This window comes from Aspergillus japonicus (genome assembly GCF_003184785.1).
Source record: "Aspergillus japonicus CBS 114.51 unplaced genomic scaffold BO86scaffold_34, whole genome shotgun sequence".
NCBI lineage: Eukaryota > Fungi > Ascomycota > Eurotiomycetes > Eurotiales > Aspergillaceae > Aspergillus > Aspergillus japonicus.
Window position 1 is genome coordinate 187735 of NW_020291671.1, and position 23501 is coordinate 211235.

Here is a 23501-nt window from a genome sequence, read left to right on the forward strand (position 1 = left end):
TGTGACCAGGATCACTAAAGCGCCATTCCACATTTCGAAGCACCTATGTCAGATTTCCGACCCTACCAGTGCGCGGGGGATAGCGTATCCTCAATACCCAGGTCTTCTCTCCTGGACTTGCTCTCCCGATCGAAATATGGGATCTCACCCACGCCCACAGCCCGGTTCCCGCTCCTCGGCCCGAAGCCCTCGTGGTCGCCAGTAGCGGTGTGGAAGACACTGCGATTGTCCCAGATGGCTGGTCTTTGTTAACACAAATCAAGTGACGAGATCATGGAGACCTACCAATATCATTGGGCTCGTTCCATTTGAACCGCACCTGGAGATCATGCCCGTGGATGATCAGGTCGTTGAAATATTGGAGCATGTTCGCACTCTCTTTGCGACTCAGTTCGTTGATCTTCGTGGGGAAGGCGCCTGATTGCAGTCCTCGTTAGCATGATCCTATGGTTCCCAATGTACCTCGAACTCACCAGCGGGAAAAATCGACTTCCACCCGGTGATCGGGTTCGTGCGCACAACCTACACCCACATGATCAGCATCCCCACCAGCCAACCGCACCCATCTTCAGACTCGGGAAAAGAAAGACAAACCGGATGAATCGCCACCAACTCATCGCCCACATTGACCGGCGCGCCTCGTTCCCCGGTGAACATCTTGAAGCCACCCACCTGCGCCATCCTGCGGAACCCCTCGCCGACATGCGTGACCGTCAACCCCTCCACAAAAGCTCGATACGGCTTACTCAACCGATCGTACATCTCGTACCCGGACGCCCAGAGCGTATCCCCGCCGGTGGTGGGCAACTGGATGAGCCGCAAGCTCGAGAAGTCGGCAGGCGCCTTTTCGAAGGCGATGTCGCTGTGCCAGACGGCCGCCTGGCTGGTATAGTCCGAACCTTTGTACAGTTTCTTGCGGCCCTCGGAGTTGATGGTGCTGATCTCGGGGTCCGGGTCGCCGAATTCGCGGGCGTCGTTGGTGACGGGGTGGATGTGCAGGCCGTGGGAGGCGGGGCGGGTGGTGAGTTCGCCCAGGCGGAGGATGAGCTGCTTCTGGAGGGCGTTGGTGAGGTTGTCTTGGGCGCGGAAGAAGACCACGCCGCGCTCGGCGACTGCGGGTGGGTGCTTGCGTTAGTGGGAGGGGGATGGGGCGAGCGTGGAGGGACGGGGTGGGCGAACTCATCACCGCAAGATCGCGGATGCGCTGCTCTGCCTCGGGACTGTTCAGGATGTCGTCAACGAGGTTGCAGCTTCCCTTGAGGAATTCATTGCCGATCACTGGGGTCACCATCACGGGGTTGAAGGCGTCCAGGGACCCGCTGGACTGGATGCGTGGATGGGGCGCCATTGTGGTTGCTGTTTGTCTTCCTTGCTAATGTCACTGTGGTGCAATCACATCGAGCCCCGTCGGAAACTGCAAGTCTTATCTATTGATCGTAGAATAGAATTCTGGTCGCGAGAGGAAGCTGGTGCTCGACCGCGCGCATCGGCTTTCGGCGTTTAGATCGAGCTTCACTGCTGGGTGGGGCTATCGCCGACTCCCGTCGCGCCCGCGCAGCCAATCTTTGAGGTGCGGCGTGGCACCATCTGAGCGTGGATGCGGTGATCTTGCAAGCTTTACGCGTGATGAATCGCGAATTCTGCTATAGACTCTTGAACAGACATCCTGGTTGACTTCGGATATCGCATCGTCGGGATGATGTCCGGACTTACGCCGCGTTGTGTGCCGCGTTGTGCATCTATACCTGGACTGCGGGCCATGTCCTCGAGTGTATCAGCTCAGTAGATCAAGCTGACTGGTGGTCTATCACCTGTCAGAGCAGGCAATCAAGAGCTCCAAGGGGGCTGCCAACGCTTCAACCACTATTTGGAGTGTATGTGCCACCAACTGATGAGCGCGCTCGTCACACATATACTGTACCTAGATCAACCCTCTGACCCGAAACTACCATCATACCGAAAACCGACTGCCTTAGAACCCCTTACAGATCGAGTCTTCGGGCACTACAAGCACATCGCAGCTGTAAAATCATCTGCATTATTAAGTATGTCGCAGTTCTCATATCAGCATACCACCAACCCCATCATAATTACATCCCTCGCACACCACCTTCAGCATTAGTATATATAACCCTCCCTGTGCTTTACTATACACCGCATCACCACCCCCATCTTGTATCCACTGAAAGGCGAGCCTACAACGCCGAGCTGGTGATATTCACCGTCACGTTGCGGAAAGTGCACCCCTCGGTCTTATACAGACTGGCATAGCGGCCCTCGAGCACGGCGGCCACAAACGTCAACGCAGCCGCGTGCCCGTTGATCTGGTCCGCGGAATGCCCGCCGACCGTGTTGCGCTCGTAGAGGATGTTGGCGCCGACGCCGCAGTAGCGCGCGAGCAGCACGTCCGTGTCGCGGATGGGGCTGACCTCGTCGTTGATAGCCTTGTAGGCGTACACGGGCAGCTGGGGCACGCCGTGGTAGCCCATGTAGCCGTCGCGGTTGAGCACGTACTGCACGCGCGGGTCCTGGAAGGTGTCGCTGCCGTTGACGAAGTAGTTGTAGATGTTCTGGCCGGCGAAGAAGAGCTCCGCCTCCGTCAGCGGCAGGCTGCGCGCCGCCAGGAAGGTGGTCCGGTTGTAGGGGCCGGTCGGGTTCAGCTGCGAGACCAGGAAGTCGTAGGTCGTCGGGTACTGGCTGGCGATGCCGAGGATGGCCTCGGGCACGAGGCCGGCGGATAGCGTCCCGGTGACCGTGTTCATCACGTTGGTGATGTTGGGCGTCAGGCCGCCCAGGGCCGCGCCGGACAGGGTCAGTTCCGGGGCGTATTGGTTTTGGAGCTCCGTGGCCCATTCGCTGGCCAGTGCGCCGCCGGAGTAGCCCCAGAGGGCGGTGCGGGTGGTGGCGGGGCCCAGGGCGTGGAATTGGGTGACCCGTGGGTTGGAGGCGGAGTACAGGATGCTGCGGATCGAGTCGAGGGTCGCGTGGCCGGATTGCACGCCGGCGGTGAAGGAGGCCAGGGGGCCTTCGTAGTCGGGCACGTTGACGTACCAGCCTTGGCTGAGGGCCAGGGAGACGTCCGTTGGCGGGGAGCTGTACATGGTGTAGCTGGGGCTGGCGTCGAGGTCGTTGGAGTCGTAGGCGATCTGGTAGGAGAGCAGCGCGGTGCGGTTGTCGCTGCCCGTGCTGGGGTTGGTCGGGATGAAGACCGTCGTCACCGCCCACGAGGGGTGGTATTGGCTGTCCGTCGTGCGGTAGACGATGTTGTACGCCGCCGAGGCGTTGCTGACCAGCGCCGTCAGATTGCCGGGGGCCTGACGCAGGCGCAGAATGGTGCCGGGGAGGGTGCTCTCGAAGCCATTGGGGGCGCTGTAGAAGGGATCCTCGGTGGGAGGGAGCACTACGGACGGGCTGGTGGTAGGCAGCCCGTAGACAAGAGGGAGAATACTCCCGAGGAGAGGGAGGAGACGGGCCGGGGAGAGCATGGCGAGGAGGGGATGGGGGGGATGGGAAGAGGGAAAGAGGAAAAGGTGGAAGAAGAGAGCAAAATACGGTGGCTTGGGTGGGGAGAGCTGGTGTTTATGTACTGCGTGCTGACCGACAATCCCCGCAAGGTACGGAGGCACTAGACGGAAGGATCCAGTTCCTTGTCGCAATGCAGTCCAGTCCGCAGCAAAGCCGAATGACATCAAACCTCGTGTCGGGCTTCGGGCAGCCAGTCAAAGTGGGGAAATTCCCTCGGATGGCTCGGATCCATCAGTAATCAACCATCACTTTCGGTCTTTTTCAGCTGCGCAACCACATTGGTCCCTTCAACCTTGCTGAACTCCGCCGCAGCTTGTTGCTTATTATTGCTTGGCGTGGTGTATCGAGCGGGTCTTGGAGTGCTGGAGGTGCTGGAGTGCTGCGCCCGTTGAGGAGGGAAAAAGATAGCGAGCGATCAGGGCTCCGGCCTTCCCGTGACTCCACTCCAGGCAGAGACTCTCGCCCTGCCTTGGAAGTTGGAACTGCCAACTCGGGTTGGAATCTTATGCCATTTCAATGTTTGTGGCACGATTTCCTGTGATCGATATCATCTTATGACAGGAGAATCTTTACTCCGTAAAATAGGGTTGATGAGCGGTTTAGAGAGGAAAAAGTTCAGAACAATCGATTGTTGCGCCCCAGCGGATGAGAGAAAGGCGAACCCTCCACAGCGCCAAGTGGACCTTCTAGAAGCACCACAGCAAAAAACCCGGAAAAGTCGGATTGACCCGCGTCCAACTACCAGTCTCGTCATTGCAATGGGTTTCTGGGGCGATAAGGCAATGGATCTTGCGACCAGCGATAGCAATAGGTCACAGCCTCCGCTGCCTCGGCTGCCGTAACCTGGTTTCCTGCGAGGCACGGCAACACCCCAACGTAAGCGTCAGACTATCTTCATTCTTCACTCAATTATACTTTGGGTCGCGGTCCAGCAAACTCACGAAGTCCAATCGGTCAGCGTCTCTGGAACAAGCACAGAGAAAATTCCTGGTCTTGTCAGCAGGGTGATCCGACCTGCATATGGTGTGATAGCGCTAGCCTTCTCCGCACAGCTCCCCCCGCATGCCGCTGCTGTTTTTGTCAAGGATTGTCGGGGCTATCGCTGGTGATCCGACATGTGAATGAACTCAGTGATCGACAGTTCTATTCCTGTCAGTGGTGCTCAGGTCGAGGTCGATGATCTTGCACACATATCTGACACAGTGTGCAGTTTTCTCATCCGATGGATGTGCAGCAGTTTTGTCTTGCGAATTCTGTGGTGGGTCGCGTGGGTAGAGCCGGCCTTCCGGCACCAGTGACTGGGGCATTATCTACCTATGCTATTAATCCTTCGCTAATGAATCTCCAACGGTACGCGGTAACTACTTCTCCCACATCTGCTCCGTATCCGCCTCCCTCCACTTTCCAATTCCCCCCAACACCCCATTCTCAACCACCTCCCAGTCCCCCTCCCGCACCCGTTCCGCCCAGTTCTGCAGCACCTGGTGAATGGGCACATGGCGGCCAGGGACGCATCCGTTGTCCACGCACGGATACAGTTCCGAATTGGTGTTGCCGGGCGTCGGGAGTATGTCGTCCGCATAGTCCGTCCCCATGATCGTCCCGTCGCTGCGGCGCAGCCAGCCCTGCTCCCCGATACTGAAGGGCAGGAGCAGGTGGCACCCCGACTCCCCAGCACGGTTGCCGCGGTTGTCACCGCTTAGGTAGAGCCCCGCGGGTCGCGCGGGGACCGGGAGACTGAGTTGCCTTCGTGAGGTGATAAAGTCATTGCGATCGATGCCGGGGCTGGGGACGACCGTTGGTGGTGGTGATGGGGGTGGTGATGATGAGTCTCCGGGGTCCGCGACAAGCAACAGCGTGGGGCGAATCGGTCTTAGATGAGGCAGCTCTCGCAAGAGAGGAACCGCATACTCGTAGTCCCGAAATGGCTGAGCGCGGAATTCTGCGACCGTCGGGAGGCGGATGCCCGGGGCCAGGTACCGGAAGGGTCGACGGGTGGTGGTTGTGCAGGTGGTCGCGGTGGCGGCGCAGAACGCCCCGGCGAAGCTGTTGGGGAGGATGCGGGCCTCCTCGCGGACACGCGGGTCTGCCCAGGGGAGCGTTGATGTAACCGTGCCAGCAATGGTAGCGGCCCTAGCAGTGGCAATGGTTGCAGGCGGCGGTAAGCGAGCTTCGATCGCGTCTAGAAGTGCTTGCAGGGCCAGGACAGCCAGCTGGACATCAGTCGGAGTATACGTATGGAACCGCCATGGTCCTATTGTCTCGATAGGGTTGTTGGCGAGCTGGTCGGTGTCGGTCTCCCAACTCCATCGACCACTGGGCCACTGCCGGACTTCTACTTTGCGCGACGCTATCATCGCCAGATATGCGCCGTAGATCTCTTCTAGTGGCTTCCAGGCGTACCCCGTGTTGATTCGGTCGAGGTTATCTTCGCAATGGGTCACAAAGGTGGCTTTGCATGAGACTTGGTCAAATCTATCGGAGCATCAGCATAGTCTGATTGAGGATTCAAGGGGCAGTGCTGTACAGAATCCCATATTCATCGCCGCACATCCAACCCGTTGCATGGTGCAAATAAAGAAAGCAGTCGTGTGACTCCGCTAGACCATTGACATGCTCGTCCACGAGGTACTCGCCCGACGACAGACTACCAACGTAGTAGAAGAACGGCGGGGAGTCGAGGTGGTATTAAACACGTTTCAGGAATTCGATCATCCAGGGGTGGTAGTGCGAGGCTTCTGCATCGGTAGGATGGAAATGCTGCCACCACGTGGGCAGTTGACCCCAGGTTCGTCCACTGCCCTTCCATCCAATCTCGAAGATCCGGTTGTAGAGATCTGCACAGAGTTCGAAGTGGAATCGTCCGATGGGAACGGGTGTCAAGAATCGTCGAGACATTTTGCTGGTTGTCAACAAGTCGACGATGGAAAAGGGGAAAGGGTTTAATGAATAACCTTAAAGCTTGGGACGCTAAAAGCAAATCGATCGATTTGGGAATCGTAGCGTACTGGTAATACATACAGTACAGTAATTTCCCCTTCAGGCACACGGTGATGTTACATAGCTGATGGATGGTAAGTGTTCATGCCAATTTTAGATAGCTTTTGTTCTTGTTCGCATCAACTGATACAAATGCAGAAGGTTGACTCACTTCCGGTTGTGACTCATTATTAGTGTACTAGACACGGTCTAATTATAACAACATCACCCGTTAGGGCACAAGCTCGAAAGGCTCATGTGCTTCAGTCACCTCCCAATGTGGTAGTCACGCTCGAGAAATATAAGACAAAAATCATCAACCCTACAAAAGCTCAAACGACTTTGTGGCCGAGATGATGCGACTGCTCAGACCAATCTTGGCCTCAAAGGCGCCCGCCGGAATCTCCCAATCCTGCTTCACCACATTCCAAAAGCTCACATCCTTGCGAGTCAGTTCGAATGTCACCGTTTGACTTCTCCCGGCTTTGAGATGAATCTTTTCGAACCCTCGAAGCACCTTCACCGGGGTCCCAGCCGGGGTCGTGTCCTGCGGAAAGGCTAGATACAGTTGAGGCACCGTCGCGCCGGCCAAACTGCCTGTGTTGGTCAGCCTGACTTTCACAGTGACGAGAACGTCATAGAGATCGGGATTTCCGCCTGGCTGAATTGTCTTGCTCGCATCGGGGCGAGGGGAAACACCTCCCTTTCTGCTAACAGCCTTGAGAGAGAGCACCTCGAGGGAGAAATTGGTGTACGAGAGACCGTATCCGAACTCGTATCTGGGAGTGATGCCCGCGAGATCGAAATGACGATAGTCGAAGAATTGCCCCTCCGTGAAGTTCACCTGGCGTCCATTTGGGTCTGTGATATCCATGGCAGTGAAGTTCACGATGGCGGTGTTGTAGTCGCTGACGTTGTATGCGACTGTGAATGGAAGCTTGCCACTGGGATTCACTTGACCTGTAATAACATCCAGGATCGCATTGCCGGACTCCTGACCGGGCATGTAGGCCATCATCTATCAATACGAGGGAACTAAGGGTCAGTAAATCACTACTCATGGTTGGTATGTGGGAAAGGAGGCAGCGCACAATAGCCGTCACGTTGGGATGGTCCGCCCACTCGAGAAGATTTACGTTGCCAGAATGGGTGACCACGATGGTGTTGTTACAGACCGAGGCGACAGCGTTCACAACCGCACTGCCATTGTTGTTGAGATCGAAGTCGCTGTGATCCGGGCCTTCGGAGACGTAGTAGCGGAGGAAGACGAAGCATACTTCGGGGATGGGATAGATGGCCGCCCCGAAAGCCACACTATTGGGCTTGAGCAACCCGGGAATGAGCTCATTGTCGGTGACATACTGGACCAAGGAGTCGGATCTCCCCTTGGCCCAAGTCTTGATTGCTTCCAAGGGCGAAACAAGGTAGGTGAGTCGTCCCGAGCCGCTTCCACCCCCCGTAGCAAACGTACCGATGAGTTCGGAGTCTGGGGAGGATGCCAGCCCGGCCGACTTGTCCGCTCCATCGTTCCCGAATACCCCAATGAAGCGGGGAATCTCCGTGATCGGCAGAGCACCATTCTGGTTCTTCAGCAAGGTGACGGACTCGGCGGCAAGCTTGCGAATGAAGGTTCCGTGGTCTCCGCGCACGTCCCGGTGCGCTTCGCCACCGACCGACCAGCTATAGTTGGCCATGCTGGCGGAGAAGTCCCCAAGTTCCTTTGAGCTGGGGTCGATGGGCGGCCAATCGGCGCGATTCTGGTTGAGATAGAAGTACGGGGTCATCACGCGGAGCACTATGTCGTCCACGCGTGATGTCGACAGGGTCCCATTGTTCACGGCCTGGATGAGATTGTCGCCAAAAAGGGAGGTACTCCAGGACGTACCCTCGAAACTGACAGCACCACCCGGCATGTCCATGTCGAGTCCATTCTCAATCGCGTGCGCGCCCGACATTGTACCGCCCCAGTCGCTCATGACATACCCTCGGAAGCCAAGCTCCTCTTTCAAGATTGTGTTGAGGGTCTGGTTATTCTCGCACGAGTAGGAGCCATTGACCCTCGAATATGCGCACATGACTGACGAGACACCGGCCCGGACTGCACTCGCAAACGGCCACGAGTAGATCTCATGCATGGTGCGGTCATCGATGTTCGACGAGTAGCCCTGAATGATCACCCCGTCTGTGTTTGGAGTGGGGTTCGACCCCGTGGCCTGCTCATACCCGATGTAATGCTTCACACAAGATTGTACTCCGGTAGACTGGGTCCCGACAATGCTCTGGTATCCGAGTTCACCACTGAGATACGGGTCAGGCCCGAATCCTTCCCAGTTGCGACCGCCTAGGGGGTCTCTTCCGAGAGGTCCTACGACCGGCCTATCTTCAATGTCAGTTGCTTGCTTCGACCTTCCGTCTTGGAACACGTTACCCAAGCATCACATGGGCTCCCTTGGCTTTGAACTCTTCGCCAAGAAGGACGCCGCGTTGACGGGCCAGTTCTTTATCCCAGCTTGCTCCAACCGAGACTCCCGCTGGGTACACACTGGCAAAATCCTATGGGGAGAGAATTAGCTCCGCTGGAGGTCGCTAAGAGTAGGAGTTGGAGGGGTGGAAGGTCGATGAGGTAGAGGCGTAGAGTCACTTACCGCTGGTCGAATCCCCAGAGGGCCATCTGTCTGCCAGTTAGTCGAGGACACCCTAAGGGTGAAATAGACGACCTGCCTTGAATGCATAAGCCCCGGAAGCCCAAGCGTTCTATCGGGGCAATGCTTCCAGTACATGGTCTGGGCCGTTAGTTTGTGGTTTTACTCTTGTGTGGTCAGAGGTTTGACCTACCCCGCAACCCCCGTCGCGAGGTACGCTTTCTCCTCGAGGGTGAGCTGCGCCAGAAAGTCTTCAGCCTTGGTGACGGCTTCTGACCACTCTAGTGACGCATCGATCGCTGTTCAAAGTCACGTCAGTCAGCATTACGTGACAACGGATGGGTTTTCTTCTCAAGGAGACCTACCTGCTTTACCTGCAGTGATCGCTCTGCAGTCCCCCCAGCTAATCAAGCTGGAGACCAACAGAAAAAGCTTCTGAGACACCATGCCTGTGCTCTGCGTCGGACCGACTCTTACGGATCTTGAATGACAGTATAAGAGTTGAGAAGGAAAAGCTCGATATTTATACCCAACAGACAGGGCACGCTGGAAGGAATAGCCGAGTCGTCCGCTCGGCTCAATAGTACACCCTACACTTTCCCTTGATCATGGTCAACGCCAAGGCTGGCCACGCGACGAGAAGGCATGGATGATTCGCCAGTATCAGGATCTTGTCATGATATACTTTCTCCAACGGAACCGAGGCAGGGGCTTGGCGACTCGTATTGACCAAATTGCCGAATCGAGTTAGCGTTAATCGTCTCCCCAGTTGCCGGTTGATTATACCGAGTGTGCTAGCTTGTTTAGGTAGGAAGACAGAGCGCTGGAGCCCTAATACCAAGCGTAATGCGGGGACTTGCGGGGACTTGCGGGGTATGTTTAGCGAGACTGCAGGCTGCATTGCCGACTCCAGAACTCCAGATTTTCAGTCCTGGATTTGTGCGTAAGAGTAAGTTCAATGTGCCCCATTCTCCATGACACCCTGGTCTAGTGCCAGACTCAATGTTCCCTACTGCCAGTCAGCATCGGTTTCGCCTAGATGGCATGCCGATCCTATCGAAGCGCGAGAAATTGATCCGGAGAATCGAGACTGGAGGGCAGAGGAAATCGCACTTCAAGTCCCGCAATGGATGCAACTTCTGTAAGGAGAAACGAGTGAAATGTGATGAGGCCAGACCGAGCTGCCGGAAATGCATCGCACGCGGGGTGGCGTGCCTGTACTCGAACGTAGCCAGCTCACCTCACAACAGCATCCCAAGCAGTGCCCTAACGCTAGCGGGGGTCAACCAAGTCGCCAGGACTCACCCTCACCTCCCCGTGGAGTATCTTCTTCACCATTTCTGGACTCAGACGAGCGGACGCTTGACCGGAGAACAGCGACAACGTATCTACCGCGTCCACATGCTTCCCTTGTCGCTTTCCCAGCCGTCACTCCTCCATGCAATTCTGGCTGTTTCCGCACGAGACCTCCTTTGTCTCCAACCGGACAGGCACCAGTTGTTGCCTATCTTTTATCATCATTATCAACAATTTGCCGCCCTGTACAACCAGGACCTGACGCAGCCGCCCTCGGTCACCGCCGCTAATCTGATGCACTCGAACGCATTCCTGATGAATGTCCTGGTCGTCGCAGATCCGTCTTCAAAAGCGTCGACCTCCTGGGTCACGCGAACTGAGCGAGAGGACATCGACCAAGCCTTCTCCTGGATCAAGGTGCAGGCAATCCACCAATCCATCCTCCATCCATACAACACATATCTCCCACATACCTTCTGGTACCCCGAATTCACCAAGAACCACGACATTATGCAAACACCTCAGGCGTCCGGACTTCAACCGGGACCCCAACTCACCGCCCAGCTGGTGGAAATATGCGACATCCAACCCAGCGACACCACCAACACCAACGTGTATCTCTCCGCCTACAGAGTCCTGTGTACTATCTGTGAAACACCCGCCATGAACAAACATCTTGCCCCCCAGCTGTTTGGGGTCTACATCCGGTTCATCGTCGAGATGAAACCGCCCTTCGTGCAACTCCTCCATCGGAGAGATGAAGTGGCTCTACTGCTCTTCGCTATTTGGTTGAGTGAGATGCAGGAATTGGATCTCTGGTGGATGCGCGACCGGGCACGGAATGAATGCCGCTCGATTTGCGGGATGCTGCTGCGCAGTGAGGATTGGCGCATTCGTGGGGTGGCGGAGTATCTCGCGGGACTGATTAGGCCTGGAGGCTTGGTTAGGTCAAATGGGTTATAACTGTGAAACTTTCTTTGTTTTCTGAAAGTCCCCAGAATCGTAGCGGGCTGGACGCGACGTCGGGCGTGAAGCCGGGTTGATGGGCGGGTACCAGCATACCAGATATAAATCCAGAATGGCATAAGGGACTGTATTGCGATGCGTGATCCACAGACTCGAGTCGAGGGTGGGAAGGAGACGAAGGAGAAGGATGAATAGATAAGGGACGTAGCTGAAGCCGAGGCCCTAGCTCCCAGAGTTGACTTTACTGAGTCACGGCCATCGGGTGGTGATAAAGGTCCGTGGAGCCGGCACCCAGCTTCAAGTTCACATAGTTGGATACCTTCATAGTATGAGTCTATCCCTACTAAGTTGGTCTTTCCCCGAATTTGTTCGGTCTTGGAAGGGAGATTTTCTGTTGCCCACTCGGCTGACTACCCACACCGTATAAATCGCTGTATAACTCAGATGACAGATCCAAAGTTCTTTCTCGTCTGTTGTAGTTGGTAGAGGCCAGATTTTCATTATCAGAATACTTGTACAGTCTAATTCCAGCTTGCCCTCCGGGCTCTAATGGTCTCCAAAACTCAAAATTCCCGAAGTCAGACGAAGCAAGACTACCTAGTGATGACCCCCACAATGTTGATGACCGTGCTCCCCAAAATGCCTCTTCCGCCCTCTCGTCCAGTCCGCCCACATTTCGTCTTCCACCCGCGGTGTCACCGCTGGAGTAGTCGCAGCGGTTGCGGGGGAGACTGCACCTGTCTCCACGGCGGCATCTGTCGGAAGACTCGGCCGCTGATGAGAAACGCTGTGTGACCCCGCCCCAGCCAGGTTGGAAGAGAACTCCGCCCCATTAGTGGGATCCGGGGGTGCAGGAATGGCCGAGTAGTAGGAGGCAGCGACAGCCTCCTCCAGGAGCAGGTCTTCCAGGGCTTCGTCGGTTTCGATAATGGCCGAGACCGGGAGATCCCGCTGGAGCACCGACTTGGCGACATCACGTTTCAACCATGAGGCGGAGGCAATGTTATCCGGAAGGACGTCCGGGTAGCTTGGAGGGAAATCGTAGGGCTGACGCGGCCAGTTGTATGGTTCTTTGAACAACCTGCAGAGATGTTCCTTGGTAAGCCAATGACTTATCATAACACAAATGAAACATAAGAAGAAACAGTTGAAGAGGGAAGCGTACGGATCTTCCGGGTGGACGCGGAACCCATGGTCTCGCACAGTACGATACACCTTCACGTTGTCGGACATGTAGGTGAAACCAGCCCAACACTCTCCGCCCGGTACCTGCGAGTCGAACCCATATTTCTGGATGAAGTGATTACCGTCGGTTCGGGCGGCGTTTCGAGGGTCGCTATCGCTGACGTGCCCGAATTTCCAGGTAATCGGGGGCTCGGGTGGATTAATCCCACGTTGTATGCGCAAAGCTTTACAGGGCGCGTAGACCCTCTGGAGCCAATCTGACCAATCCTTGCCTTGCAGTCCGTTTTCGATACCGTCAACGTAGCGGAGAGCTTGGACCTGGTCTTTGCCGAGTGAGCCTAGAGGAAATTCGTCACTGTTCACAAGAACACAGTCAATAGTTGGAGAAGAGCCGAACAATTTTCTGGTGACCTTACACGTCGCAATTGTATCTCGTCAGGCCCGCCGACGTGACCATTGATTTTAATAGTGTGCGGTATTCCTTGTTCCGATATCTAAACCAAGAGTCTTTGTAGGTGTCGTCAGGGCGCGGAGTGTAGTAATACACCGTCTTTCCGCCCATGACCTTGTCGATCCCCCATCGTTGATTGTCGCAGATCTGATCGAATCCTAGTCCATACCGACAGTAATAAGTCAAAGTACAGTCCCTGTCCTTCTTGCCATACTGTGTTCGTGCATAGCTTCCATCATTGTTGACCAGGTTTGCGGGCACTTCGATGAAAGAAACTGGAGGCACCTCGACGATACCCGGTCCCATGGCTCCTTGACCAATATTGGCAACAACGCCGGCATTATAGTCAGCCGCTGCATCCTCTGTGTCGGCCATGCATTTATAGATAGACTCGGCGGCCAGTGAGAGTTCATCGTTCATAATTGGGAGCCATACGGAGCTTTCCAGACCTGTGGTTGTCCTGAGGTTCGCACACTCTCAATTCCGTCCCAAGGTTCTGGGAATATAAGGAGGGCTTAACACTCACCGAGTAGGGCGTCGATCTGCGCATGACCCGCCTTTTGTTCGCACAAAGGGCTGTTCTTTTGGAAGTCGAAGTACTTGTAGTCCTTCCGCTTCTGCAAACTGTTGCTGCTCGCACTATTGCTAGATTCTTCTTGGTCTTGACCAACCAGTTTCAGTGCGTCCGTGTTGGTATAGGGTGATGGTTCAAAGTCTGAACAGCAATATGACTGCGAACCGCCTGTGGAATCGGTACATAGGACTCTTGTTAGTGGCACTTTCCAAGATTAGGAATACCCTAAGACCTTCACTGACCATTGCATGTCCAGTCATTGAAATTATTCCTTTCGGTATCCCACTCATACTGGTTGGCTAGCAGAAGAATGTGGTGTAAGCATAGCTCTAAAGCAAGGCAAGGAGCCCCTGGCGTCGCTGATAACTCACTATTCGACGCGATAAGATCGGTTCCATTGGGGCAATATCCCGTGGCGCAGGACAAGCCTACTCCGCGAAAGCCATGCCAAGAGCAGGTGCCTGTGGTTGTCCCTGGTGCACAGCAGAGCTTCTTGAACTCTCCACTGGGGCAAGAACTGTCACGATCCACTCCCAGAACCTGTCCCGTGGCGTAAGTCTGGGTAAAATAGCCCGACACGCACTCCCCGCCGCAGAAGGTCCAGTAGCAGGAGTTCCGTTTGGAGGCGGCATGGTCTGCCTGGGTGAGGATCTCTTTATAGGCTGCGGCGTCGGCGGCTGTGACTCCATTCGCGGTACCAATGCCCAGGAAATCGTTCGAACTGATGTGATCGCTGCCATCCTGATCCATCGACCATACTAGGGTTCCGCCCAAACAGTGTTTATTGGCAAAGTGAATTTTGAGCTGCATTGATTCGCCATCATCATAGCTGACCCATTGGTCAGTATTCCAGGTTATCCACTTGACAGCCGCCAATTCGTCGAAGGTCGGCACAAGGTTGTTCGCGGCGATGATCCGTTGGATTTCCGCATTGGAAAGTGTCCCGGAAGATTTGGTACATTCACCGGCCGTGCCTCCATAACTAAACACACAGCCTGGAGTATTACAACTCGGATCTTTCAAAGTGAAGGACCGACCATACCAGCCAACGCCCAGGTTCACATTCGACGGACTGACGTCATTGCGCCAGAGGAGATCCATTGAGTCTGCGATTTCAGTCAGGTTGGTATGCGGCCGAACATAGGGGCCGGTGAACTTGTTAGAAGAGTCCCACACCCCGTGAATATCGTAAGTCATGACATTGAGGAAATCAGTGTTGGCTTCGATGCCCTGAAGGTCGAACCAACGGAGGTACCAATAGGAGGCGGGCAGAGTCACACTCAAACCATACCGCGCTCCAAAGGCGGCTTTCAACTCTTTCAGCAACGTAACATAGTTCTCGGTATCGGCAGTCACGCCGCCCCGATCTGGGGCACCTGGATACTAAGCAGCTGCTATGTTAGAGAGATAGATGGCCTAAACCGAGTCATTCATTGGTGACCTACCTCCCAGTCAATATCCAGCCCATCGAAACCCCAAATCTGCATGAAAGAGATAACTGAGGCGATGAAAGTCCGTCGATTGACGGCACTTGCAGCCATATCACTGAAGGCTGTTTGGGTGTTCGGGGTGTTTGTGGCGTCCTAAATAATGTCAACATCAGCATCGTTCATGGCGCCTTAAGGGCAGGTTGAAGGAGGTTTCACCTACATTAAAACTCCAGCCTCCAAGAGACACCCACGTTTTGAGCCCCCTATCGAAATATATCTTAGATCCAGCCCATCATCGACTTATTATCGGCATCTGTATCGACTCACGGTTTTGTCTTCTTCAACCCTGTGAATTGGGGGTACAAAGCCTCGTCCCCTGAGTTCATGGGAACAATCTGAAAGGTCGAGGGATCAAAGTAAATGAAGGCTATGCGATGAGGAGTCAATCAGCATGCTCCCCTTGCAGATCCGCTTCACAAAAGACTCGATCTGTGGCCTACCAAAATTTATGTGAGTCAGTGCCGTCAAGTCGAGGTCGGACGGAAGGCGTTTATCGCAGGTGCGGATGGAGGACCTAATACTGGTGATTAACATAACCGTAACAGTTCAACGAGTCACGATTGAGTATTGGGAAGTGTCTTAGGGCATACCATCCTTCGTAGTAGCCGACGGTTCTTTGCTTTGCACTGGAGCCGCCGCAGGATGGCTCGGTGACGGCACCACAGCCACCATAGCCTTCCTGGCATCCTGCATCGCAGAAGTCCTTGGGGATTCCGCGGCATTAGCTGATAGCATGACCTAGAGGAACCACCGAGTTCACATGAAGGGAATATCACCTACAGATGTTGTCCCGCAAAACCCGAATTTCGAACAGCACACATTGATTGGACAGGTATTGTTGCCTGCCACACCGTACTCGCCACATTCCGCCTTGGCGTCGCAATTGGAGATACATACGTCCGTGCCACACTCATCGGGAGAGTATCCGCAGATTCCGGTCTTGCTGCAGCAGGCGCCGTTCACGCACGGGGTCCCCGGGGCACAAGTGCCCGTGGGCAGGTCCTCTCTGCGTTGGAGAGAAGTAGAGCTTTTGGAGAGACCTCCGACTGGCTGCAGAGCCTTGACAAGGGGGTTCACACTCTGACCTGTGATGTTCTCGAAGATGGGTGTCGAGTTGGAATGGATAGCAAATAGGGCACGATAACTGGTATTGTTGGTACCTGCCGCATGGGCTGCCGTGAAGGCAGTAGCAATTGTGGTAAGCCACAATAGCATGGTGATTCGACGACGCCAAGTAAGTATGCTATGGGTAAGGGATGGGGGATAACAGAGCTTCAAGTCATGACCCAGTAGATCGTCTTTTATGCTCTGCCAACGTGCCTGAATAATTTCTGGGATACTTCATTCCTAAAGGTAAATTGGTATATATAGTGCCACCTTCTCAACTGGTCCAAGGTGATAACCACACCCCCTTTTTTCCTCTAATGCGATGCTATTCATCCTTTCCCCATTAACAGAGTAAGCTCAGTATAGCTTAAATTACCGCAGCGTACTATCTCAAAAGAGTTTTCATCTCCATGACCGTAGATAACGCACTAGACAGGCGGAGCACCGGACTGAAAACTCTTCAATACTAGTACTCACTACTTAGTGGCCAGAAAGACCAGGAGATACTAGATCAGTACCTAGTAGTTACTACACCGGGTTACATCGGGTATCGGCCCGGGCCTGGCAAGATGGTCCCTTTTCCCCTGTGCTTCGCCTCACGTGATTGCTTCGATGGCCCCAAAATTGGTGTTTCATGAGCCCATCCGTGGTCAATATGCACATTTGAGGTAAGAGCTCCGGCTGACTCGGATGAACTAACCCTTACCAGATAAAGGTCAGATTTTTTAGTAGAGCTTAATGAGTTCTTGGCCACGGTAGGCACGTCGAAGTCCGTGGAACTTGAACATTTGATCAGGTACGAAGGTATGCTAAGATCACGCTAAAGAGTGGGTCGTATAACCATCACGTTACACATCGCTAATGCGCGGCGGAGGACTCAAAACAACATCCTGCTACATACTGTATGCGTAGCTGTATTATTTGTATATACAGCCTTGGCGCGCTAGTATGGCCTAGCGACAGTCTAAAAGAGCAAATCCAGACCCTGATCATAGAAATAGCGTAGACGCTAACCTCAGGGTCCGGACTTCCGCAGGCTATCTACTACCTAGTACTATCGATAATACTCTATGTATCCGTACTTACTGTACTACCAGTACTACATGAAGTTTTCTCCCCCCTCGGGTATGAGTGAAGTTGAAAACTGCCCCTCAACCCGACCTTAGCTTCAGTACATACATAGCAGACTTGGACGGTGGCAATTGTAAGCCCCCCCCCCCCCCCCTTTTTCCCCCCAGATACATTGTATTGTTGCTTGCTACGGTTCCATTGTCTTCATACTAAGCGAAGTGGGAATTATCTCAAAGAGAAAATGCCTTAATATCCTATCCCTGAGCCCCGACTGTACAGAAAGGATCCCATACTAGTCCCGCCTTATGACGCGAGTAGAATTTTCAGACAGCGCTAATAAGCATCGGGAAGCGCAGTATTGAGAAGACAATTATCCCTTTTTCAAAATCCGGCACCTTGTATAAGAGCGTAACTTCCTGACTCCGGGCCTGACAACACTGTCATGCTCTCTTCCTTCTAAGCAGCGTCACTATCCTCATGGCGAGAGCTCAGAATTTGCTCACTTGGGCTCTATTCCTTCAGCTTGGCCTGGGGGTACTAGCACAAGGCACCTCCTTCTCTCTCTATGCTGCGTTTGAGACTTCTTACCTCGCAGACGCACTAGGAATATCCACACAGTGCATGCAAGCCCTGTGCGTTTACCAATGCCAAGTTCTCCTCTTGCTTCTTGTCTCAAATGAATAGAACTAATTCGGGCTACATTCAGGAACACCACCCTTAATTGCGACAAGAAAACGGCGATAAACGCTGCCTCCGGGCCCGATAGCTTTTGTGAGTTCTTCCACATCATCAGGACAACTTTGTATCTTCGATGCTAATCACAGTCAACTCTCCCAGCTTGGAACCAGCAAAACTTGACGGACTTGTGCACATCAGCATGTCACAATTCATTGACGGCTTGGATGTCGGCAGTCGACACGCAATGCGATGGACAAACCATGATTACCACCGGAGGTCTGATGACGCTGGCTAAAATGACACCCACTCTATGGAATGATGGATACGATCTCGTTTGTTTGCAATCCAGGTAGTACTTCATCTCCGTTCCCGTGAAGAGCATCGAATCTCTGACATTGCGGACATCGAAGTTCTTCTGATTGGTGCTATCTCGAGTCTCAAAAATGGCAAGGTGCAGACTACATTAGGTATGAAGGGAGTAGATTCTGATTTGCAGCAGTGCGGGGCGCCACTAACATGGGGAATGTCCAGATACTCACCAGATGCATGTGAGAACGCAGATGCCGCTGATAATCCAGCCCATTGCTTGGATCCAACATGGAGTACTCGAAACTTCACGTCGGAGATGAAGATGATTACCAACATGTATGACCAGTCCACTGTAGGTTACTTTGCGCTTCATCGAACATGCCACTACTTTCAAGAGTCACTTGCCTAAATCTAGATTCCAGGTTTGTAGCGAGTGCTTTGTCAAAATGTGGAGGCAGCGCCTGATGTCCCCGAATCTTCCGAGTGGGGAATTTGGCCAATACCTCTTATCCCAGTACGACAACATTCAGCAGAATTGCTCGGTCTCTCTTCCAGTCACAACATATAGCACAAGACTCCTTGCAACCGCAACAAAGACTATCACTGGGACTGGGGTTGGTGCTGCGGCCACAGCTACTGCAGCTACTTCTTCTTCGTGCTTGGGCCAATTAGTGCAGCCAAGGAAGCTCTTCTACTGCCCCGATCTTACGGACACTTATAACGTGAGCACTGGCACTGCATACCATATCACGGGCGACAATAGCGGTTGTCAGTTCACGGAACCAATCTGTTTGCCCCTACCATGCGAGCTGGATACGGTCTACCTCAATCCGACATGGTGAGTTCGATCCGTCGCGGAGGAGTGCAAGGCTAATATCCGAACCATCGAACCTATTTCCTGCACAGTGCGGATCTCGCTGCACGCTACTCTACAGACAACAATGAAGTGACCGTCACTCAGTTCTTGAGCTGGAATCCGTTTATTCAGGGCTCATGTGGATCTCTGTACACTGGCCAGAGGGTGTGTAAAAGGTGAGCTGCGAATAACCGCTAGGCGTATGTGACATCTTCTCACTAAACACCCCAAATAGTCCGCCAGGAGGTAGATTCAACGCCACCGCGATTATTTACGCTCCCACCACCGCCGGATCATACTATACAACTGGTGCGTCAGTGGATTTAACCTTTTTCTACAATTTGCGACTGCGTCATCAGACTGCTGACAAAGTAACTATCACAGCGTCCCCTGCGGAGCCTACTCAACCCGGAGCAACCGCCGACTGCGGTCTTTATTACCAAGTGGCCTCAGGCGATACGGTACGTGCCAGCTGCGAACAGTAAAACCTATGTAACTGTCTTGAGATCTAACTTTGGGCTCCACAACTAGTGCAATTCAATTGCTCTGCGATTGTAAGTCAGCCACCGGTCCCTTTATCTACACTACTTCTAACAAATGGTACCATAGTGGCCTCACCTTTGCCGAGCTTCAGCAACTGAATGTCGATGTACAAACCATCCCAGCTCCTTGTCCTTCGACTTGAAATGCGCTAACCAGGGGATAGATCACGGACACGTGCAGCAACCTCTGGCTAGGCTACGACATCTGTGTCGCTCCGGTCACCAAAGCGCCTCTATCAACCGACGGTCGCTGTGGCCCTTCATTCAATCAGACTACCTGCCTAGGGACTGCTTTTGGAGAGTACGTCCAACTTTGTTCAAGAAGCTTTGAAACCCGCAGCCGATACTCAAGTATCTAACCATGTCTCCTCAACAGCTGTTGCAACTCCAACGGTTGGTGCGGTAGTACATTCGAATACTGCGGCGCCGATACCTGTATCTCGGGTGATTGCGACGAAGCCAGCGGCGCCACAATCGACGGCACCTGTGGTCCGGATCACAGTTACATGACCTGCACGAATCCCAACTTTGGCTCGTAGGTTTCCCTTTACGATCGAGCTTCTCTATAGGAACCTCCAAACTCACAAACTACATTTCGACTCAGGTGTTGTTCCATCTACGGCTACTGCGGCAGCGGCAGTGATTTCTGCGGCGCGGGCAACTGCTATTCAGGGAGCTGTGAGGCAGATGTCGGCGGACCCAGCATCAACGGCGAGTGTGGGCCCAATTTTGCAGGCAACAAAACCTGCACCGGCACGCAGTTTGGATCCTGCTGCTCTGTGGCAGGATACTGTGGCAGTAGCGAGGAGTATTGCGGTGCTGGAAATTGTTACTCGGGAGCTTGTCTATAGTAAGAAGTCAGGACTATGGAGTGCATCTCCGAGGGTCATAAACTGGGCTGTATTAAGTTGTAACGCACGGTACAATACAGTATGCTTAGGATGAGATCGGCGGCGGTGTGGCTTCCTTAGTGGTTTCGACCTGGCCCCCTGGGCCCCTTTCAACGGTCACTGCAGCCCTGACGGGAGGGCGCTCAGTACAGTACAGTACCAGTACCAGTATTCTGCTTGCCACTAGTACGAGACATGAATATATAACCTCGGAACGACCCCTCGTTGGTCACAATTCAGTTTGTGCCAACCTTCACGAATCATGTCCGGCAATTCATGGGAGAAAGTCCCTCTAGGACCATTTAACTATGAACTGTGTGCAGAACTCCATAATCGCATCTTCCAGATCACCTGGGCCGCAACTCCCACCACCTGGTGGGAGCATTTTCAACCCTCCAATGAACTCGCCGTGCGGTACCATCCCAGCTTGGTCAAGTTTCTTCAGCGTGCGTACTACCACCCCGCAGCTCCGGAGTTCTTCTATTATCTAGAGAACCTGAATACTCCGGACGCCTTGATTGACGAGCACTTCAACGATATTTTCGATGGGAGAGATTGCTACGTCCACCTACATCGCGCCACACACTGGAACTACGCCAATGGCGATGAATGGGGAATTATGTGAGCATAGATCCACTTCTGCCGAGCAGGGAGTTGTTAACAGAATGCATAGATTCGATCAGATCACCTGCAAAGCCGTCTTTGCCGAGGGGCGTGAATCCACCCACCCAATCCTCAACTATGGCCACGGCTTCCGACCGCTCGAAGACATTTATGCGGACTACCTGCAGATGATCACGGAGAACAAGGTCGAGATGCAGGTCAATGGACAATGGGCCCTGGGAGATATTGGGACCGATAAGCTGGGTCAAGATTCGTTCGAGACGATTGGCCCGTGGCGAATCCATACATATACCGCTGCCGATGTCGACAAAGCGGTGCAAGCCTTTCAGAGCCTCCTTCACGAGATTGAAATCCGGTTACCCAGCAGCAGCGACTCGGCTAAAGCAGAATCGTCTCCCTCCGCCTCCCTGCCCTGGTCTGACCCCGCCGTGCGTTCGGAAGTCCGCCTGGTGCCCAACAGCTTCATCCACCGCTATTGCACGGCAACCAGCACGGCCACCCCCCGCCCGGTCCGCTTCCGCTACATCGCACCAGGAGTGCGCCTCCCGACCGAGGCGGAATTCCGCGCCCAACCCTTCCGAGACGCCGAGTACAAGTCTGCCCTCTGGCGTCGGCTGCCCGTGGCCCGCCCCATCAAACCCATCCTCCTCTTCCTCGCCGACGCTCCCGACGCCAACGGCTCGGGGAAGACCGTCATGACCGTCCCCAAGCCAGATACAAGGCTCAACTCTCTGCTCAGCGGCTTTGGGGCTGGCAACCGACAATCCCCGCCCCCGCGTCCCGCTGGTCTTTATTTGACGGCCGACAACCGCGATGTCAAGAGTTGCGAGAACGGCTGCCGTCTGCTGCTGCCGTTTGGGGTTGGAGGGCACGGCTGGGCCCGCCGCAGTGACGGCACGCGCTTGGGCGACGCCGCCTGGTGGGGTGGGAAGCCGGCGGACGCCAATTATGATCTGTACCAGTGCGAGTTCAATGGGTTTATTCCCCTGCGTGACACCCCGCTGCACCAGGTGCTGGAGAGCTGGGCGGAGCGGGTCCGGGCGGGGGATTGGACGGTAGGGGAGGATGGGGTGGCCGACGGGGTGGAGCGGTGGCGGGAGGCCGACACGGAGGGGGGCTGGCGGAAGTATTGGGTTCCAGTGCGGTGGTAGCATCTCACACATGTAGATAGTATGAATAATGAAGGTAGTTAATGTGAATCTGTGATCATTGTGGGTGCCCTGGCTGAGTTGGTGAGGACTATGCTGGGTAAGTGTCTATTGATCTCAGTGTGTCAGTTTCCCTAGGTCAGAGGCTCTGAAGGACTAACAGTAATGCAGGTATGTGTCCGTGACACCACCCACAATGGCGAAGTAACGAGTGGAACGTTTGTCAAAGAACAACATGATCGGTTAGGAAGTTGATAGCACAGGCAGGTAGACAACCTCTTTATCAAATACTAACTCGTTGTCTTTCAGACCTCCGAATCTCAGCTACTCCCGCTCCGCAGCCTTGACGGTGTTCTATATCTCTAATTTACATACTACATATATCCAATACTTATGCAAGTTTAGAGATACTTTTTGGTAGTTATCATAAAAATTGGGACCTTGCAACAACGTTTACAGATAGAAAATGTTACTTACCCTTTCGGATCATTTGTACTACAAGTATAGATAGGGCTCTCATCAATATATCATTCCGATGAGGCAAAGAGATCTCAATACAGAGCTGCAACATCGTCTACGGAGGCTTTCCGTATGTCTGCCCTGTACTGTACCTCTTTGCCTAGACCAAAATTCTCTAGCGTCATGACAGTCTGGCTTTGTCCGTTGTCTGGGGATGCTGTAGGTGGTCCGTGCGTGAGCGGCCGGTCGCGTTGCGTTACCCTCTGTTGACCGCAGTGATGAACAACAGAGGATCTTCTCGAGATCTTCATTCCATGTCATTGGGTCTGAAAAGCAGTCGGATTGGGGATCGATTCCTCGAAGGAAACTGTTACTTGAAGTTTTCTTATTATTTTTTTTCTTCCTATTTTCTGCAGGATCATCATGACGAAGTCAACAACGGCGCGGATCGCACATCAAAAGTGGAGCCAGCATGTCAACATTGGACAAACTACATCATATCGGGAGAGTCAGGGAATAAGGGAAAAAGTCCCAGCCAAGATTCAACAAAAGTAACCAGTGGACAACGGGGAAACCCGGTTTACCTAGTACTTTGCCACCCCCACAAGCCACAGCACAGCACAGCACAGCACAGCCCAGCTCCGCTCCAGCTCTTTGTCCGATCAGACCACCTCTCTCGTAATCCTTAACTTATAAGGTAAGTGAAAGA

The 23501-nt window shown here is 53.9% G+C and overlaps 8 protein-coding genes across 8 annotated transcripts; 3 read left to right on the forward strand and 5 right to left on the reverse strand.

Annotated features, from left to right (window-relative positions):
* Positions 1 to 5: 5 nt before the first annotated feature.
* Positions 6 to 1460, reverse strand: BO86DRAFT_364841 (TauD/TfdA dioxygenase family protein). The gene is made up of 5 exons (XM_025670027.1): positions 1180 to 1460; positions 595 to 1112; positions 474 to 522; positions 286 to 429; positions 6 to 238 (listed from the first exon to the last, which is right to left on the reverse strand). The coding sequence occupies exons 1-5, from the start codon at positions 1346 to 1348 to the stop codon at positions 63 to 65; spliced, it is 1056 nt and encodes a 351-aa protein (XP_025526399.1). The 5' UTR covers positions 1349 to 1460; the 3' UTR covers positions 6 to 62.
* A 604-nt stretch (positions 1461 to 2064) lies between these two features.
* BO86DRAFT_390295 (lipase 1 precursor) lies at positions 2065 to 3530 on the reverse strand. The gene has a single exon (XM_025672344.1). It carries the CDS (start codon positions 3483 to 3485, stop codon positions 2196 to 2198), a length of 1290 nt encoding a protein of 429 aa, XP_025526400.1. The 5' UTR covers positions 3486 to 3530; the 3' UTR covers positions 2065 to 2195.
* Positions 3531 to 4992: 1462 nt separating this feature from the next.
* BO86DRAFT_390296 (uncharacterized protein) lies at positions 4993 to 6520 on the reverse strand (the record flags this gene model as incomplete). The annotated part of the gene is made up of 2 exons (XM_025672345.1): positions 6053 to 6520; positions 4993 to 6000 (listed from the first exon to the last, which is right to left on the reverse strand). Coding segments are annotated over exons 1-2 (1034 nt in total), but the record flags the coding sequence as incomplete, so codon positions are not given.
* A 306-nt stretch (positions 6521 to 6826) lies between these two features.
* Positions 6827 to 9593, reverse strand: BO86DRAFT_433228 (beta-glucosidase; the record flags this gene model as incomplete). The annotated part of the gene is made up of 7 exons (XM_025675823.1): positions 6827 to 7522; positions 7596 to 8880; positions 8933 to 9057; positions 9150 to 9175; positions 9226 to 9287; positions 9340 to 9445; positions 9521 to 9593. 7 exons carry the CDS (start codon positions 9591 to 9593, stop codon positions 6827 to 6829), a joined length of 2373 nt encoding a protein of 790 aa, XP_025526402.1.
* Positions 9594 to 10099: 506 nt separating this feature from the next.
* Positions 10100 to 11405, forward strand: BO86DRAFT_433230 (Zn(II)2Cys6 transcription factor; the record flags this gene model as incomplete). The annotated part of the gene is made up of 1 exon (XM_025675824.1): positions 10100 to 11405. Exon 1 carries the CDS (start codon positions 10149 to 10151, stop codon positions 11403 to 11405), a length of 1257 nt encoding a protein of 418 aa, XP_025526403.1. The 5' UTR covers positions 10100 to 10148.
* A 600-nt stretch (positions 11406 to 12005) lies between these two features.
* Positions 12006 to 16323, reverse strand: BO86DRAFT_433233 (glycoside hydrolase family 18 protein; the record flags this gene model as incomplete). The annotated part of the gene is made up of 12 exons (XM_025675825.1): positions 12006 to 12489; positions 12574 to 12948; positions 13010 to 13520; positions 13670 to 13786; positions 13861 to 13917; positions 13990 to 15001; positions 15064 to 15201; positions 15269 to 15311; positions 15376 to 15475; positions 15549 to 15622; positions 15699 to 15811; positions 15889 to 16323. 12 exons carry the CDS (start codon positions 16321 to 16323, stop codon positions 12006 to 12008), a joined length of 3459 nt encoding a protein of 1152 aa, XP_025526404.1.
* Positions 16324 to 17763: 1440 nt separating this feature from the next.
* BO86DRAFT_433235 (carbohydrate-binding module family 18 protein) lies at positions 17764 to 20522 on the forward strand (the record flags this gene model as incomplete). The annotated part of the gene is made up of 14 exons (XM_025675826.1): positions 17764 to 17918; positions 17993 to 18057; positions 18124 to 18313; positions 18375 to 18442; positions 18507 to 18625; positions 18696 to 19111; positions 19180 to 19305; positions 19365 to 19438; positions 19514 to 19590; positions 19661 to 19683; positions 19739 to 19778; positions 19836 to 19972; positions 20048 to 20206; positions 20276 to 20522. 14 exons carry the CDS (start codon positions 17764 to 17766, stop codon positions 20520 to 20522), a joined length of 1896 nt encoding a protein of 631 aa, XP_025526405.1.
* A 290-nt stretch (positions 20523 to 20812) lies between these two features.
* On the forward strand, positions 20813 to 22336 carry BO86DRAFT_410847 (uncharacterized protein; the record flags this gene model as incomplete). Its single annotated transcript, XM_025674536.1, has 2 exons — positions 20813 to 21182; positions 21235 to 22336. The coding sequence occupies exons 1-2, from the start codon at positions 20824 to 20826 to the stop codon at positions 22334 to 22336; spliced, it is 1461 nt and encodes a 486-aa protein (XP_025526406.1). The 5' UTR covers positions 20813 to 20823.
* Between the last annotated feature and the right edge of the window lie 1165 nt (positions 22337 to 23501).